At 42.6% G+C, this 14,576-nt stretch overlaps 1 protein-coding gene across 2 annotated transcripts in view; it reads left to right on the plus strand.

Moving 5' to 3' along the window:
- Positions 1-14,576, plus strand: part of SMTNL2 (smoothelin like 2) — a 330,693-nt gene that overhangs the window by 168,056 nt on the left and 148,061 nt on the right. The window contains exon 2 of one of the 2 annotated variants that reach the window (XM_085649882.1): positions 2,996-3,083. In XM_085649882.1, coding sequence (XP_085506008.1) covers positions 2,996-3,083 — 88 coding nt within the window. The remainder of the gene's footprint in view (positions 1-2,995; positions 3,084-14,576) is intronic. The other variant, XM_085649883.1, reaches the window with a different exon arrangement.

The raw sequence follows: 14,576 nt of genomic DNA on the forward strand, positions 1-14,576 counted from the left end.
CATTTTTATTCCCAGCGGCCCAGGACATAGATAAAAGAAAAAAGGGAGGATAAAGTGAAGACAAACAATTGGTCTTCGTTTTCCCTCAAATATTGGTCGACATGTTTCAGCCTCGTCAACAATAGTGAGGCTTTCTTCAGGACCATCAAGTGTGAAATGTGCTGTGGCAAAAATAGGCCAAGTGTATTATTTTCAGCACACGCGCTGAGGTGTGCTGTGCATGCAATGGTGTAACCGTGCTTACGGACCCACCGTCTGGTTTGAACACTAGTTATGTGTTTACGGCATCTAATACAGCTACCGTAAACACGTAGCTAGTGATCAAACCAGACGGTGGGTCCATAAGTACGGTTACACCACTGCATGCACAGCACACCTCAGCATGTGTGCTGAAAATAATACACATGGCTTATTTTTGCCACAGCACATTTCACACTTGATGGTCCTGAAGAAAGCCTCACTATTGACGAGGCTGAAACATGTCGACCAATATTTGAGGGAAAATGAAGACCAATTGTTTGTCTTCACTTTATCCTCCCTTTTTTCTTTTAACTTACTCCTGGGACGCTGGGAATAAAAATGTTGCCAGCAAGGCGTTCCAGAGGCATTTTTAACTTCACCACCTTTTGAGCACGCATCGCGCAAAAAAAAAAAAAAACCCGCTCCGCTGTAACTCTGGCTTCAAAGCACAGCTGGGTTGCATTCAGCAGCCCAGCTGGGAACCCGTTGATGAAGCATGCCACAAACCAGGTTGGTGGGTGAGGGTTCTTCTTAAAAACCTATGTGGTTCCTGGCACTCCAATATTACAAACAGTCATCCTTGTTTGAGGATTCATTAGTGGGTCCGTCCACGTTGTTCTAGATTACTAGTCGAAGGGGATAGGGATGCATCCTGTTTTCCTTCCTCGCTCTCTCCTTTGTTTTTCTTGTATTAGATTTATGATGCATCTCTTAAGGATGGCCTGAAAATTTAGCATTTCTCATTCCTTCTTGCACCAACATTGGGCACCCCCTTCTTTACCCCACATTAATCGAAACAAATTCAGTACCCCGATAAACACTGAGTGTAAAAGTTCTTCTTGTTTCCTCTGGGATGCTGCATAATTCCACATAATAGAAAGCATATACCCCCGGAAGTCGTGTGGTTCAGCATCAGGGACGGTGCAAGAATTATTTACTCTTCAAGCTAAATAAAGTTTTGCCACTGGAGTGCCCTCAAACCAATTCAGCAAATCCCAACATTTTTAGATGTGGCAATTCGAAATGTATTTGGTCTTAACAGCATTTTGCAGAATATCTCTCCTCCCTGGAAACGTGCAAATATGAACTTGTCGGAAATGCAAGAGTAGGCCCTGCAAGATCAGGTTCATAGGTAAAGGGTTATTCCGCGTCACATTTGGGACGTGAAACCTGTTCGAATATGTATAAATCTGCATTCCTAAGGGGACATCTGGAATGGGTAGTAATGTTGCAGCCCAGAATTACCGAGCTCTATAATAACGGTAAATCCGCATGTGGAATTACCGATGTGGTCTTGCAGTAGTGAGGCCTTTCCGCAGGGACTGATCATGTGAAATGTCAACTTGGTAATGGATTGATTTACCCACAACATATAACTGGTCACTTTCTGTGACAATAACAGCAAGTCTTTTCAGATTCTCCCAGTAGTTTCTGGCTGATCACCCGGGTATTTGTTTGCAACTGTTTCGACAATTAATTTTAGATTATTAAATTATGTACACATAAAAAAACTAAATGTAAAAATGAAATTTTTTTAACCAATGTTAATTTTAAGAAGTTAGAAATCTGAGGCTAAACATTAAGTTGCTATCCTTGGCTTGATTGATGGAAGCAGTGCCAGTATGGACGATTGGTGGCCTCAAATGATGCGCCTGCTTGTAGGGACAGATAGGGAGCATGTAATAAGACCAGAAGATACAAAGGGACATGCTATAGTCCAGCATATGGCTTTGAGCTTTTCAATATATGGTTTTATTTGTAAAAGACCAACATTCACATTAAAATTTAACTTCATATTTTTTTTTTTTTTGTAATTTCAATAAGATTTCATAATTTAAGCAATGGTTAGGTGTACATTTTGGTTCAGTATTTTTCCGTATTGTTTTGAGTTTCAAATCCTTAAGATTGCATAGCGGGGTTTCCCCGGCTTCCAGTAGTGATTCAGTGGGGGTCCGCAGGAGTCAAAAGTTAATGAACCGTTGTCTAGGATGGAAACTGAAGAAATACTAGTTCTACAGCTACTTGAGCTCTGCTTCCATAAAAGGTGCACTGTTGCCATTGTATGTTTATTTAGTTACTTCTTAACTATTTATTAGGATGAATTCTATGAAAATACTTTTCCAGAGAGAGGAAAAAGATTACATTATCAAAATTGCATTTTTGCATTATTTACTCGTGAGGGTTTTACGCTGAAGAAACCTCTCACATGGGAATTGCGACGTTGGAGTATTCTTGGAAATGTACTAATGTAATAGGTTTCCAGTAGTACTCACTAGTAAAGAGTTGCAAATATATTCCAAACGAAGGAGAGAACCGACTTCTGGGAGTAGATTTCAGACTGTAGCAACCTGGGCTGTGTGGAATTGGGTGTAGGATTCTTAGACAGCACTGCAAAAACCACCACCACAGAAGAGACAGACTTGCATAGTACAAACCTTAAATATATTTGCATTTTATATTTTCATCCTCCTGTCTTGTCTTCAACACCCCACGTCCCTAAAACAAAAAAAACACCTTCTTCGCTACTGCCCTTGGAGAAAACCTTTCGTTTCTAAGCGGATTCCCATTATTTAAGTTTGCATTTCCATCTGTGTCCAGCCCATAGGTGAAGAATTCAGAGTTTTCTGCCAACTAAGCAGAAACGCAGCAGCAATTAAAGTTGACATAATCGGCTCATTCATGTAGTAAATGTGATTATTAATGGTTTAGAGGAAGTGTGGCTGTTCCTAATTCTTTTCTCTAATTCCTTTGACAGAGTTTGGAACAGGACGTACAGAATGAAATGGAAAGTAAGAGAATTTCAAATTCCTCTGTAATTGCAAATGGCCATCAGCCTTTAACGAGTAAGTAGCTGCAGAACCCGGCAAATGTAAAATGCATTTAAATCGTACCTGAAATGAACATGAGATGTATGCATTGCAAAAGCCTTGTTTACCAAGCACCAACGTTTAAGCACCTTGGGCTCAGCCTCCTCCTTAAAACCTCTTTGTCAAGCCACTAGACCCTCCAAGGCATGCCTCGAAAAGGGCAGTTAGATCCAGCTAAATACGCTAATCACTTCTGGCTATTGCAGTCAATTTATTAAATTGGCCAGGTGCCGGAAAGTGTTTCTGTAACTGTACAAAGAGTTCTCCTGACATTGGTCTAGTCCACCCTCACCTCAATGTAGGCCCAGTGGTGGAAACAAAGACCGACGGAGTGAGCGCACATGTACAGGCATCCTCACCCTAGTTACGGGACCCCCAGCAGAGTACAAGGTAGTAGCAGGACTTACCCTGTTTGCGTAACCTGGTACTTAGCTGCAATCATTGACAGGTAGAGACTACATTTAGTCCATCAAGCGCGTTTCAGATGTGCGGGCTGGGAATCTTTTGAAAATGTCAATATCTCCAGGTTAATGTGTCACCTTACGAAATTGGTTAGGTTGTCATATAGATGCCATCTCATCTAAAATGTAAGCATAAGAACAGCATTTGATTGCTAAACCTAGGAGAAGTTTCTTGAGAGGTTCATTTAACAAGATTTGATTGGTAGAATGGTATCTTAAATCGATTTTTATGTAATGCAACTTACTAAAATCGACCCATAATAGATAACTTCTACGTTGAACATTTGCTTAAAGTCTTAAACGTCTTAAAGGACAAAATGCTGTTGGCTGAACTACATTCACATTATCAATGTTTTTTTGTGTTGAATGTTTTTGCAATTTGATAAATTTCAATTCAATAAAAAGTATTCGAATTGCAATTTGAGGATTTGAAATCCAAGCATGAATTACTGAGAATATTTGTAATCTTGTTAAAGATATTATTATACAGAGGTAGTTGGCACATTGAAGGGTTATCCAGGGATTTTATTTATAGGCTGGGAATAACTATTTTGAATAATGTCAAGTATAGTGCTTGAATAGCAGGATGAGGTGGGGAGACTCTAACTCTGTGTACCCGAAGATGTCCCACAAGCAAAGGTTAGTGGTAAGATCCAATCCTTTATGGATCCATAAACTGTTATAACCCATAATCGCTAGACCAGTGCTCGCTCCACTCCTGTGAGTGAGGCATACTTCTGCACCGTGACTTTTCTAAAACTCAAACCCTTTCAGGGCTTTGCTCGATTTGGAGCACAGCCTGCATACGCCGGTTTAGTACATCTTCTTTCAGGCATAATTTTTCTCCATTATGGGATCTTGCTCTACTGGGATAAATCACCATAATTCAGTGACTAAAAGCAATAATGCTAATAGGCAGTAATATCGCTGTTCGTAGCCCCGCAGAAACATCTTGTAAAATTAGATGAGCTACGATAAGGATGAAATTAACCATTTGGGATGACGTCATGATTAGTATTTCTTTGAATACGTTAAATGAGGCTCAACTAAAATTAAAATGAGCAAGTTTACCCTAAATGATCTCTTCAGAATGTAGAGTTACTTAGAATGCCTCTTTGTACTAGTTGTAGGCCTATACCAAATGCACATTGTAGAGTGAGTTCAATTTTGATATCCTGTGAAACTGTGAAAACCCAACCTGTACTTTTGATGGGTTATCAAGTGTTAGAATCACCTTATGCATTGAGGGTTAGTTTAGTTCAGCGACGTTAGACTTGGCTTTTTCAGCAGGTTTACCCCCAGACTTTGTGCATTTTGGCCAACTGTTTTTGACCTCGTTTGTGTTGGTTTTAGGATTCTGGGCACTTTACCCCTACTATTTAGTGCTAAAGTGCATATGCTCTCCAGGTAAATTGTTTTTCGGATTGGTATATTAATGATTGACATATTTGATTTACTGATAAGTCCCTAGTAATGTGCACAGGTGTGCCCAGGGCCTGTAAATCAAATGCCACAAGTGGGGCTGCAGCACGGATTGTGCCACCCACACAAGTAGCCTTTCAAAGGTGTCTCAGACCTGCCACTATATTGTCTGCACACAGTTTTTAACTGCCATGTAGACCTGCCAAGTGCAAACACTTGCCAGGCCCTAGCCTTCCCTTTTCTTACATGTAAGCCACCACTCGGGTAGACCCAAGGTAGCCCTATGGCCAGGGTGCAGTGTATGTGAAAGGTAGGATGTAGTCTGGTGTGTTCTACATGTCTTGATTGTGAAATACAGCCAATTTTGTTTTTCACTATTGAAAGCTTATCTGTACCATAGGTTCACATGGGAGCTTCCTTTTAGCATCTTATAAGCATAACTTCCCACTGGAACAAGAGAGATATGGAGTTTAGGCTTCCTGAACTCAGAATTTAAAAATACATCTTTTAGTGAAGATAATTTTTATATTGTGTGTTTGAAAATACCACTTTCAGAAAATGGGCATTTTCTTGTGTAACCTTCCTGGTGGCCTCTGCCATTTGTACATTCATTGTCAGGGTTTGGAGTGACAGGAGCTGGGGATGTATATTTACACTAGACAGACAAAAGGGGGTGGGGTTAAGGTGTGTCCTGCCTTTCCTGGGTGACTCGAGGCCAGGCTGAATAGACATGGCTGCATTTAGAGTAGGAGGAAGAGTTGTTGCTTGCACCTGAATGGACTGTGGCTACCTTCCACAAAGCCGTCTCCACCTCCAATAGTGAGCCTGGCCTGAACCAGGCAGAACTGGTTTGTATGTCAGAGGAACTTTATACCAACTTCAAAGGAAAATGTGGTATAAAGATTGGGGCCCTGACCCCAGCACTTTAGATTACTGCTGGACTAAGGAACCTCCCAGGATTCTTCCTTCCGGTCCAGGGAAGACCTGGCTTGGCAGTTCGGGCTAGACTGTTCCCATGAGGCACAGGGTCAGAATGATTTGCATATGACCATGTCTGAACTGGGGTGGTGGAGTGCGCTAAAGAATGATGATGGATTAAACCCAGATCAGTTGACTGGGGGTGAGTATTTGATTTGCTCAAACACTCCGTCCATCATCCCCTTTGGTATCGCTTTGTTCGCCCTAAGTTGGCAGGGTATGCCCAGACATGGGTCCCTGGCTCACTTTGCCACTGGATTCAAGATAGCCTGGCTGATAAGGGTTATGAACCTGAAACCGGTCCCAGGATGCTTGTTTCCGGTCCAGAGAAGACATGGCTTGGCAGTTCAGGCTGGACTGTTCCCATGAGGCACGGGTCAGACTGATTTGCATATGGCCATGTCTGAACTGGGGTGGTGGAGTGAGCTAAAGAATGATGATGGATTAAACCCAGATCAGTTAACTGGGGGTGAGTGTTTGATTTGCTCAAACGCTCTGTCCATCATCCCCTTTGGTATCGAGCGGGAAGAGCTGCCAGGATGAGTACTGCCCCTTTGCTTTTGTGCTTTGTTGAGTTGTCCTGCATTTGCTGCTACTGTCTTGGGCAGGGAAAGGACTGGACCGTTCTTTCTGCATGCTAAGTATCTCCAAGGGCTTGGTGTAGAACTTGCCTCCTATTGGAAGCCTCGAGGAAATCAAAGACTTCAACATGTTCTGGAACTGGATGTTCAACTGCCACAGAGGAGAAATGTAACCAGATTCCGTCAACAAATCTGCTGCCGGCGTATAGGGCACCACCGCACTACACACCGTAACCCTGGTCTCACCGTCAATGCCATCCGATGCCGCTACTGAGCCTCTGCTTGCACTGTGACCTGTGGGCACTGCACTCTGCACCACCTCGCTTCACACTGCCGCCCTGGTATCCCAGACTATGCCGCTGCCTGCAATGTGACCTGTGGACACCACTCATTGAGAACCGTCCTGCTAAGCACCACAGCCCTGCTCTCACCAATGACATTCCAAGCTGACATCAACGCAGCTGCTTGCAACGTGGTTTGGGGGCATCGCTCATAAGTTACACAGCGCACCGCCTCGTCCCACACTGCAGCCTTGGCCCACTGACGCCATCGACTCCAGCTTGTCAACAGACACCAATGCCTGCACTGCAACCTGTGTGCCTGGCACACCGCATTGCCACATTTCACACCATAAACGTTTGGTCTACCGACAACAGCGCTTCAGCAACGAAGCCACTGCCTGCACCGTGACCTGTCTGCATCGCACCGCTCTGCTTCACACTGTAGTCCGACGCCTGCCAGAGCTTCTGACTTCAAACTCACGGAGTTCGACCTGAAACGCGAGTGACTTCAAGGGCCCGACTACTTCTTCACCGACGCCGCTCCTCTGGAGCACACTGCAAAGGTCCGACCTGCATCTCCAAAGGTTCTGTTTAACGGTTCTCCCTGACACCATAACTGGCCCGCGACACCGTAACCATCCGGAACTGTTGGATAGGTTTGTTTGTAGTGCCGTGATTGTCCCGGGCGGAAGCTATCGACTTCAAAGAACCATATATAAAGTCTGTTTTTACATTATTCGCATTTTGATCACTGTATGTTGTATTTTTATCATTTTGGTCTTGTTTTACAAAGATAAATATTGGATATGTTTCTAAAACTGGTATGGTGTCCTTTTGTAGTGCTTTCACTGTATTACTGTTTGTTATGTGCAATTGCTTTACACATTGCTTCTGAGATAAGCCTGACTGCTTGTGTCAAGCTACCAAGGGGTGTGCAGGGGTTATTTTAGACTTGCAATCCCCTTATGCTGACTAGAGTGGTGGATTCTGCCTGATTTAGGTGCATACCGTACCCAGCCAGAAAACCAATTTCTACAAACCATATACACTTTAACTCAGGATAAAAAAGATTTTTATTGCGAATTGAAAATTGGTTATTGAAGGATCAGCCTGAGCAATTTCAGGGAAAAGATATGAAAGTCCCCATGAGCAAACTTTTGAAATTGGTGGTGGCATTATAGTCCTCCGTGTTTGTTTCTAGATGAATGGTAAGTGTTCTCTTTGGTATTTCCTGTTTGTGAAGTTTGTGTGTGCATTTCTGTTTCCCATATTTTCCCATGTTTGAATGTGCTCGGGTAGGTGGATGAACAGTAGACGGCGTGGATGGATTTTGTTTTGGGATGGTTATAAACATGTTGCAAATCCTTAAAAATTGCCTCTGTAAAGAACATAGTCAATAATCTCATCTTGGTCCTAACGGGGGTTTGTTTGTGTGGCATACGGGATTTGAATGTTTTTCTATTTGTATCAAAGCGAGTTGTACATCATTATCTACTCTTAAAAATGATTGGTCATTATGACATCAGCATTATCTAAATTTCGTACCTTGTGTGGCTGGGAGTTTAGATGGCATGTGCATACAAGGTGTTTCCATTCTGGAATCCTAAGAGGAAGCAAGTTCTTTACAGTAGTGTTGTGGAATGTAAAGCATGACCTCTCGGGCAAGAGAAGAAATTCCAAGTAGAAAATGCAGACACTGTATCTTCATTACATATTTTGAAGGACAATAAAGAAACCCTAGTATGAATAAAACTTTTCCCACTCTGTAACAAAGCCATAAGATATTAAAGTCCAGCTTAGCAAGCATGATATTTGACAAAGATCCGACATATACAGTGGTCAATAGAGTTAAAGGTGAGCAGTTCAATGGCCCTTGCCAAAATCGACATTAAAGTTAGGCCATTTATTTCTCTATGTGCAATTTATTTATTACAAGCGGTGTCCCACATATTTTCATTTCATTCTGCTCAAATCTGTCCAGTTTACTTTGTGAGTCACCCAAATATTGTCTAGAGATGTAACGTTCCAAAGCTGACCAATTACTGTTCATTTTCATTCGTCTATGATGTGCACTCACATATAGACTTCGATTTTATTTCATCATCCTCTGTTAAGGGAGGATATAAAATCTATTTTACCGTGTATCCTAATTTTAATGGTAAGGAACAATGTCCTATTTAAAGTCTAGTGTAGTTTCCCGGAGTGTGTGATGTACGTTGACTTTAGTTCCTGTAGTGCTAAAATGTAGGACGCTACTTAGGATACTTTGTGAGGGAAAATAAATAGTATTGTTTCTCTTAAGAGAAGGAAGCAACCGTAGGAGCTAGACCGGGAAGAACAATTATGGAGCCCATGGAAATAGTAGCCAAACAAGGTCAGATGAGGAAGAAAGGGATTAAAGTAGAAAACAGCATTGGAAGAATGCGGCCGCTTGTTAATACTGTAGTAGAAACGTCTTTAATACAAACTAACTATTCTGGGAAGATACTGTTGGAGAGATTAAAATAATCCGTAGCAGATAAAAGATGATTGCTACATATAATGAAGGCTACGCTTCTGTTAGCAAATGTTTGACTATTATCCAGATGTGTTGAGAGTCTAGCAAGCACCTGTTTAGGACAGCACCATTCATTCGATGGTAGGTACATCTTTTTAAAAACTGCCTAGGATTATTAAATGGTGTAGGAGATTATCTGGATGCAGAAACACAAATTGAGGAGGTTAAGGTGGTAATCTACCATCTTGTTAAAGCCAACTCTAGAAGCTTTCCCTGTTGGCTTTTCCAAAGCACTCATGGAAGGTGTTACCACAGTATGATCATTGTAACAGTTGTATTAACCATTGTGCGCTACCAGACTCTATGAAGAAAGCAATGATCATATTAGTTCACAAACCACTTGAAGATCATTTATTCTATTTAAACTGCAGTTCTGTGTAATTATTTAAAGCTGGCACACAGATTTTGACTGCTCATGCCTGGAGCTGTGGTGGATTACTTAACATCTTCCACTCAGATATGTCTTGTTAACAAAAAGTTATAGTACAAATTATTTCAGTAGGAATACTAATGTTACTACTGTGGGGCGTTATTATTGCGGACAAAGCCTTTCCAACCATTTGGAATATTTGGATTTTGACTTCAGCAAGCCTGGTTTTGGGAAGGTTATAGGACATCTGTTTAAGACATCATATTTAGCAGCGTAAATTATTGCCCCTCTTCTGCTTAACCCGGCTATGCAGTCTCTTGAGGGCAGCTTTTAGGCTACAACGCTGTATTTGTGCTATAAGGTGTGAGGAGGCGCTTAAGGGTCCTCTGCAAGCTGCTGATGTGCTGAACGTCTAAGGTTTGCATTTCATGACCTAGTACTGGCCTTTTCACAGGGATGGAATACATTTAAGAAACTGTGAAGCTTTCCCAATTTCTACTGATTGCTTCAAAAATCTTTTTCTTAATGTAACTTTTAGTAAACTAATGGTTATTCTCTTCTGAAATTGCCTGTACTCCTACTTCTTTTGACCTGAATGAGGCTTCAGGATATCAACCTCCTCTCCCTTGTGTCTGTGGCATCTCAGATCATCAAGTACTCACAGCACAAATTTCTGTATTTGCTGCATCTACAACCACCTACGGCACTTGCATCTCAGCGTTCATCTGCAATGGGAGATGAACTTGTAATAGCTTGTCTGGATTATTTCAGACTCTCAGCTGATCACACCTGTGTAACTGCCCTGATAGTGCTTGCCTTATTAGCAATTGCTATTTTAGGATACAAGAATATTTGAAAATCGTGATGAATTGTAAGCTGACTGGAATGAAAAGGTGGCACTCTATAAAGGTTGCATGTGTCAAGTGACCTCATTAATAACAGTAATTTTAATTTAGTTGCATATGTGAATGATCATTTTCTAATTATTAAAGCCATCAAAACTGCATTTTGTGATGCTCCCTAAATCAAACCTAGCTAATAAATGTTTATGGTTAAAAGGTTAAAGTATGTGCAATTCTACATTATAGCCACTTGTGCTATAATGATACTGACATTTCAAAAACCTAACTGATTAACAAAATGATATATAAAAAAAGTCACTAATTACAGAGCTTCTAAAACGTAACGGAAGTTCAACTCATAAGTATTCACGTTTCTTGTTCTATGGTGCATGTTCTTGGCTGTGTCCGAACACCTGCGTGCCATTCTGGACACAGGGCACACGGCGGCACTGATATTATTAGATCTCAGTGCCGTATTTGACACTGTCTCCCACAGCATTCTCTTGCGTCGTCTGGAGGAGGCAGGTGTTGTTGGCTTAGCCTTGGAATGGTTTAGATCCTTCCTGTCAGGGAGAACCTTCCAAGTGTCCACCCCGCCTTTTCTTTCCTGTGTCCAGGGAATTGGGCAGGGGGTTCCTCAGGGTTCTGCTCTGAGTCCAGTACTTTTCAATCTGTATGTGCAACCCCTTGCGATGGTGGCTAGGGACAAAGGTCTTTCTATGGTCTCCTACACCGACGACACACAGCTGGTGGTGGCCCTCTCCGATTCTATGCAGGACGCTTCTAAGTTTAGAGACGGCCTTGCGGCAGTCGCAGAGTGGATGAATTCTAGCTGCCTCCAGCTCATTGCTAATAAAACCGAGGTGGTGGTGGTGGGGAAGGACAGGAGCCTGTGGAATGAGCAATGGTGGCCACCCACTCTCGGCAGTATGCCTATCCCCAAGACAGCGGTGAGAAACTTGGGAATCTGGATGGACTCCTCCCTCAGCTTTCTAGACCACACCAAGAAGGTAGCAGGGACCTGTTTCGGTCTTCTTCGGGGTCTTAGACCCATGTTGGGGTTTTTCGACCCACCCACTCGTCCGCTTATTGTCCAGTCGGCGATCCTGTCAAGACTTGACTACGCCAGCTCGTTCCTCCTTGGAGCTAACCGGGCTGAGGTGGTTCGCCTTCAGCGAGTTCAAAATGCTATTGCCAGAGTTCTGCTGGGGCTTCCGTGTAGGTGTGCGTCAGCTACTGCTCTCTGCCAATTACACTGGCTGCCTATAGCTAGGCAAATCGAATTCAAGGCTCTTTGCCCATCTTTCAAAATCCTTAAATTCGCGTCTCCTTGAATTTCGGCCAATATGTTGATACCTTATGTGCCTGGTCGCCATCTTCGCTCCCTGGGGCAACACTTAGTGGTGATTCCCCGTGTGAAGCGTGTCCGGATTGGGGGGCGGTCTTTTCGCTGCTTGGCAGCTAGACTATGGAACTCGCTGCCTCTTCGCATTCGCAGTATGGATAGCCTGCTGACCTTTTGCAAGGCTATCAAGACCTTCCTTTTTCTTGTGGTGTAATCCTGTTTTCTCCTGACTTTCTTTTTCTTTTTTCTCCGCTTGAGCCCTCCTTTTGTTTTTGCTCCTCTACTGTTAGCGCAGGGACGCCTTTTTGCTGAGGCAGCTGTGCGCTTTATAAACCTAGCTAACATAACATACCATGTGATCCAATTCTGATGAGCCTGAAGAAACTCCAACGAAGGGCGAGCATGTGTCCTATACTTCTATGTTTGACCCTCCAATGCATACCACAAAGTTACAATCAGCAAACGTTCGCCTCCACCAAGTTCTATTAATCGCCAACAATGCCATTTTACTTAACCAGAAGTTCAGAATTGTTGAACTGACTCCAATATGACCAATGTCAATTAACTGAGGTTGGATTCAACTATATTTGAAGGAGGACCACTACTGTGGCGGACCTCATGAACATATTTCTTTTACCTGAATAAATCTATTCCCAGGTATATTTTGATTAGCCACTCAATTCCCCTTACATGTGTTGTCATGACTCTCCAAAACGTAAGGACTACAAAGATCTAGTTTCCCGCTTCAGCCATTTGGTCTTGAGGCACTTCAAAGTAAACAAGATCTCTTTTGCTACTCCTTCAAGCATAGTACCAGGTCTGTGTCCTTAAGCAATGTTGCACACAACCCCTCCTCTGCAGCTGTATTATTTCCAATTCCAAGTCTCATTAACATATATTGCCTTCATTTTATGATTCTACTCCAAAGATTGACTTCAGGCTATGCAAGAATCGGGTCTTTCAGGTAGAATTCCAGAATATGAGCTGTTCCATGGGGCTTTATTAGTAATCTTCAGTTGTTTTTTTTAACCAAATCGGGACATTCATGACCAGTTTTACTTGAGTTATTGTCAGTCATCAAGAATTGTTTATATCAGCTTGCCATCCTCTATTGCCAAACAAAAATCGAAAAATTCGAAGACATCCTGCCCTTGGGATTAGGTAATAGGAAACATCGGTGTTGTATCTTCCCCCGTTATTCCTACCTTGGTACCTTCCGCCCACCCCCGCCTTCCCACTTACCTTGGTATCTCCTGAAGGTTACCTTAGAATGTTGACATACCGCTTGCCAGAGCGGTTGGCCTGAATAAAGCAGTTAATCCTACTCCTCGGTTCTACTTTGATTATTACACTGGCGATGAGGGTGGGATCCGAACCCACGCGTGCAAAGCACAATGGATTAGCAATCAATTGCCTTAACCACTCGCTCGAGCTTACCATTCATGAAAACAAAATTTTATCGCAATTCTAAAATTGTGCCACCTGAAGCTCTCAGAGACAGGTTAATAGATCTTGCCCATGAAGGCCACTTAGGGAGGAGCTTCACAAAAAGTAAAGTGAGTAACAGTTCCTGGTTCCCAAAGATGGACTCAAGGGTAGAATTGAAGGTTAAGGACTGCCTTAACTGTGCCAAAAGTGACAAGGTAAGGTCCACACATAGGTTCCTCTTTCCCCAGTGGAGGTACCAACTGTTCCTTGGACTAAATTGGCCATTGGACATAATTGGCCCAATGGATGCTCTAGGTCCTCAAAGAAGATTCAGGTTTGTTTTAGTGGACTACACTTCCCACTGGGTCAATGTCAAATTTACTCCTTCCACAACGACCAAGAACCTCATTGCCTTTTTGAGGTCAGTGTTTTCCTTTGAAGGTGTACCTTCCATGTTAGTGACCGACAATGGAGTACAATTTACATCCGAGGAAATGATAACTTTTTTAAAGAACCTCAACATTAAACATGAGAAAACTGCACTTTACTGTCCCAAAGCAAATGGGTTAGTAGAGAGGATGAACCGTATGATCAAAGAACATATCCAACTGGCAATATCTAATGGGTTCAACGTAGACAATTCCCTGAGAGACTGTTTGTGGGCCTACCACACAGCACCCAATTTAGTGACTGGTATCTCGCCTTTTTTGGTTTTGGGAGGGAGAGAACCTGGCACAAAGTTGTTTCCCCTCTGGCTAGATGGGGGTAAGACTGTCTATGACAGAACCGAAAGTCAGATAAAAGTTCAGCAACATCAATCCCGCTACAAAGGATGGTATGACAAAAAATATGGTGCGAAGAATTTAAAAGCCAATACCAATGATTCTGTAGCAATAAAGGAACCCACAAGGGTACAAGTGGGACAGAGCAAATTCTTCCTTCCACAAAAGATTAAGAACTAGGGGAGAAATGTGGTGGAGTTGGAGGATGGTCATGTATGGAGTGGGGATAGAGTTGCTATGTAAAGTTTCACCCTGCTTCTATTTTCAGTTATGTTGGGTTAGGAGATGTGTTGTATCTTCCCCCGTTATTCCTACCTTGGTACCTTCCACCCACCCCCGCCTTCCCACTTACCTTGGTATCTCCTGAAGCTTCTAATCACAAGAAAACTCCACTGAATGTGTGGAGGAGGGAACAAGAGGCG

This window comes from Triturus cristatus, chromosome 3_2 (genome assembly GCF_964204655.1).
Source record: "Triturus cristatus chromosome 3_2, aTriCri1.1, whole genome shotgun sequence".
In the NCBI taxonomy this organism is placed as follows: Eukaryota; Metazoa; Chordata; class Amphibia; order Caudata; family Salamandridae; genus Triturus; species Triturus cristatus.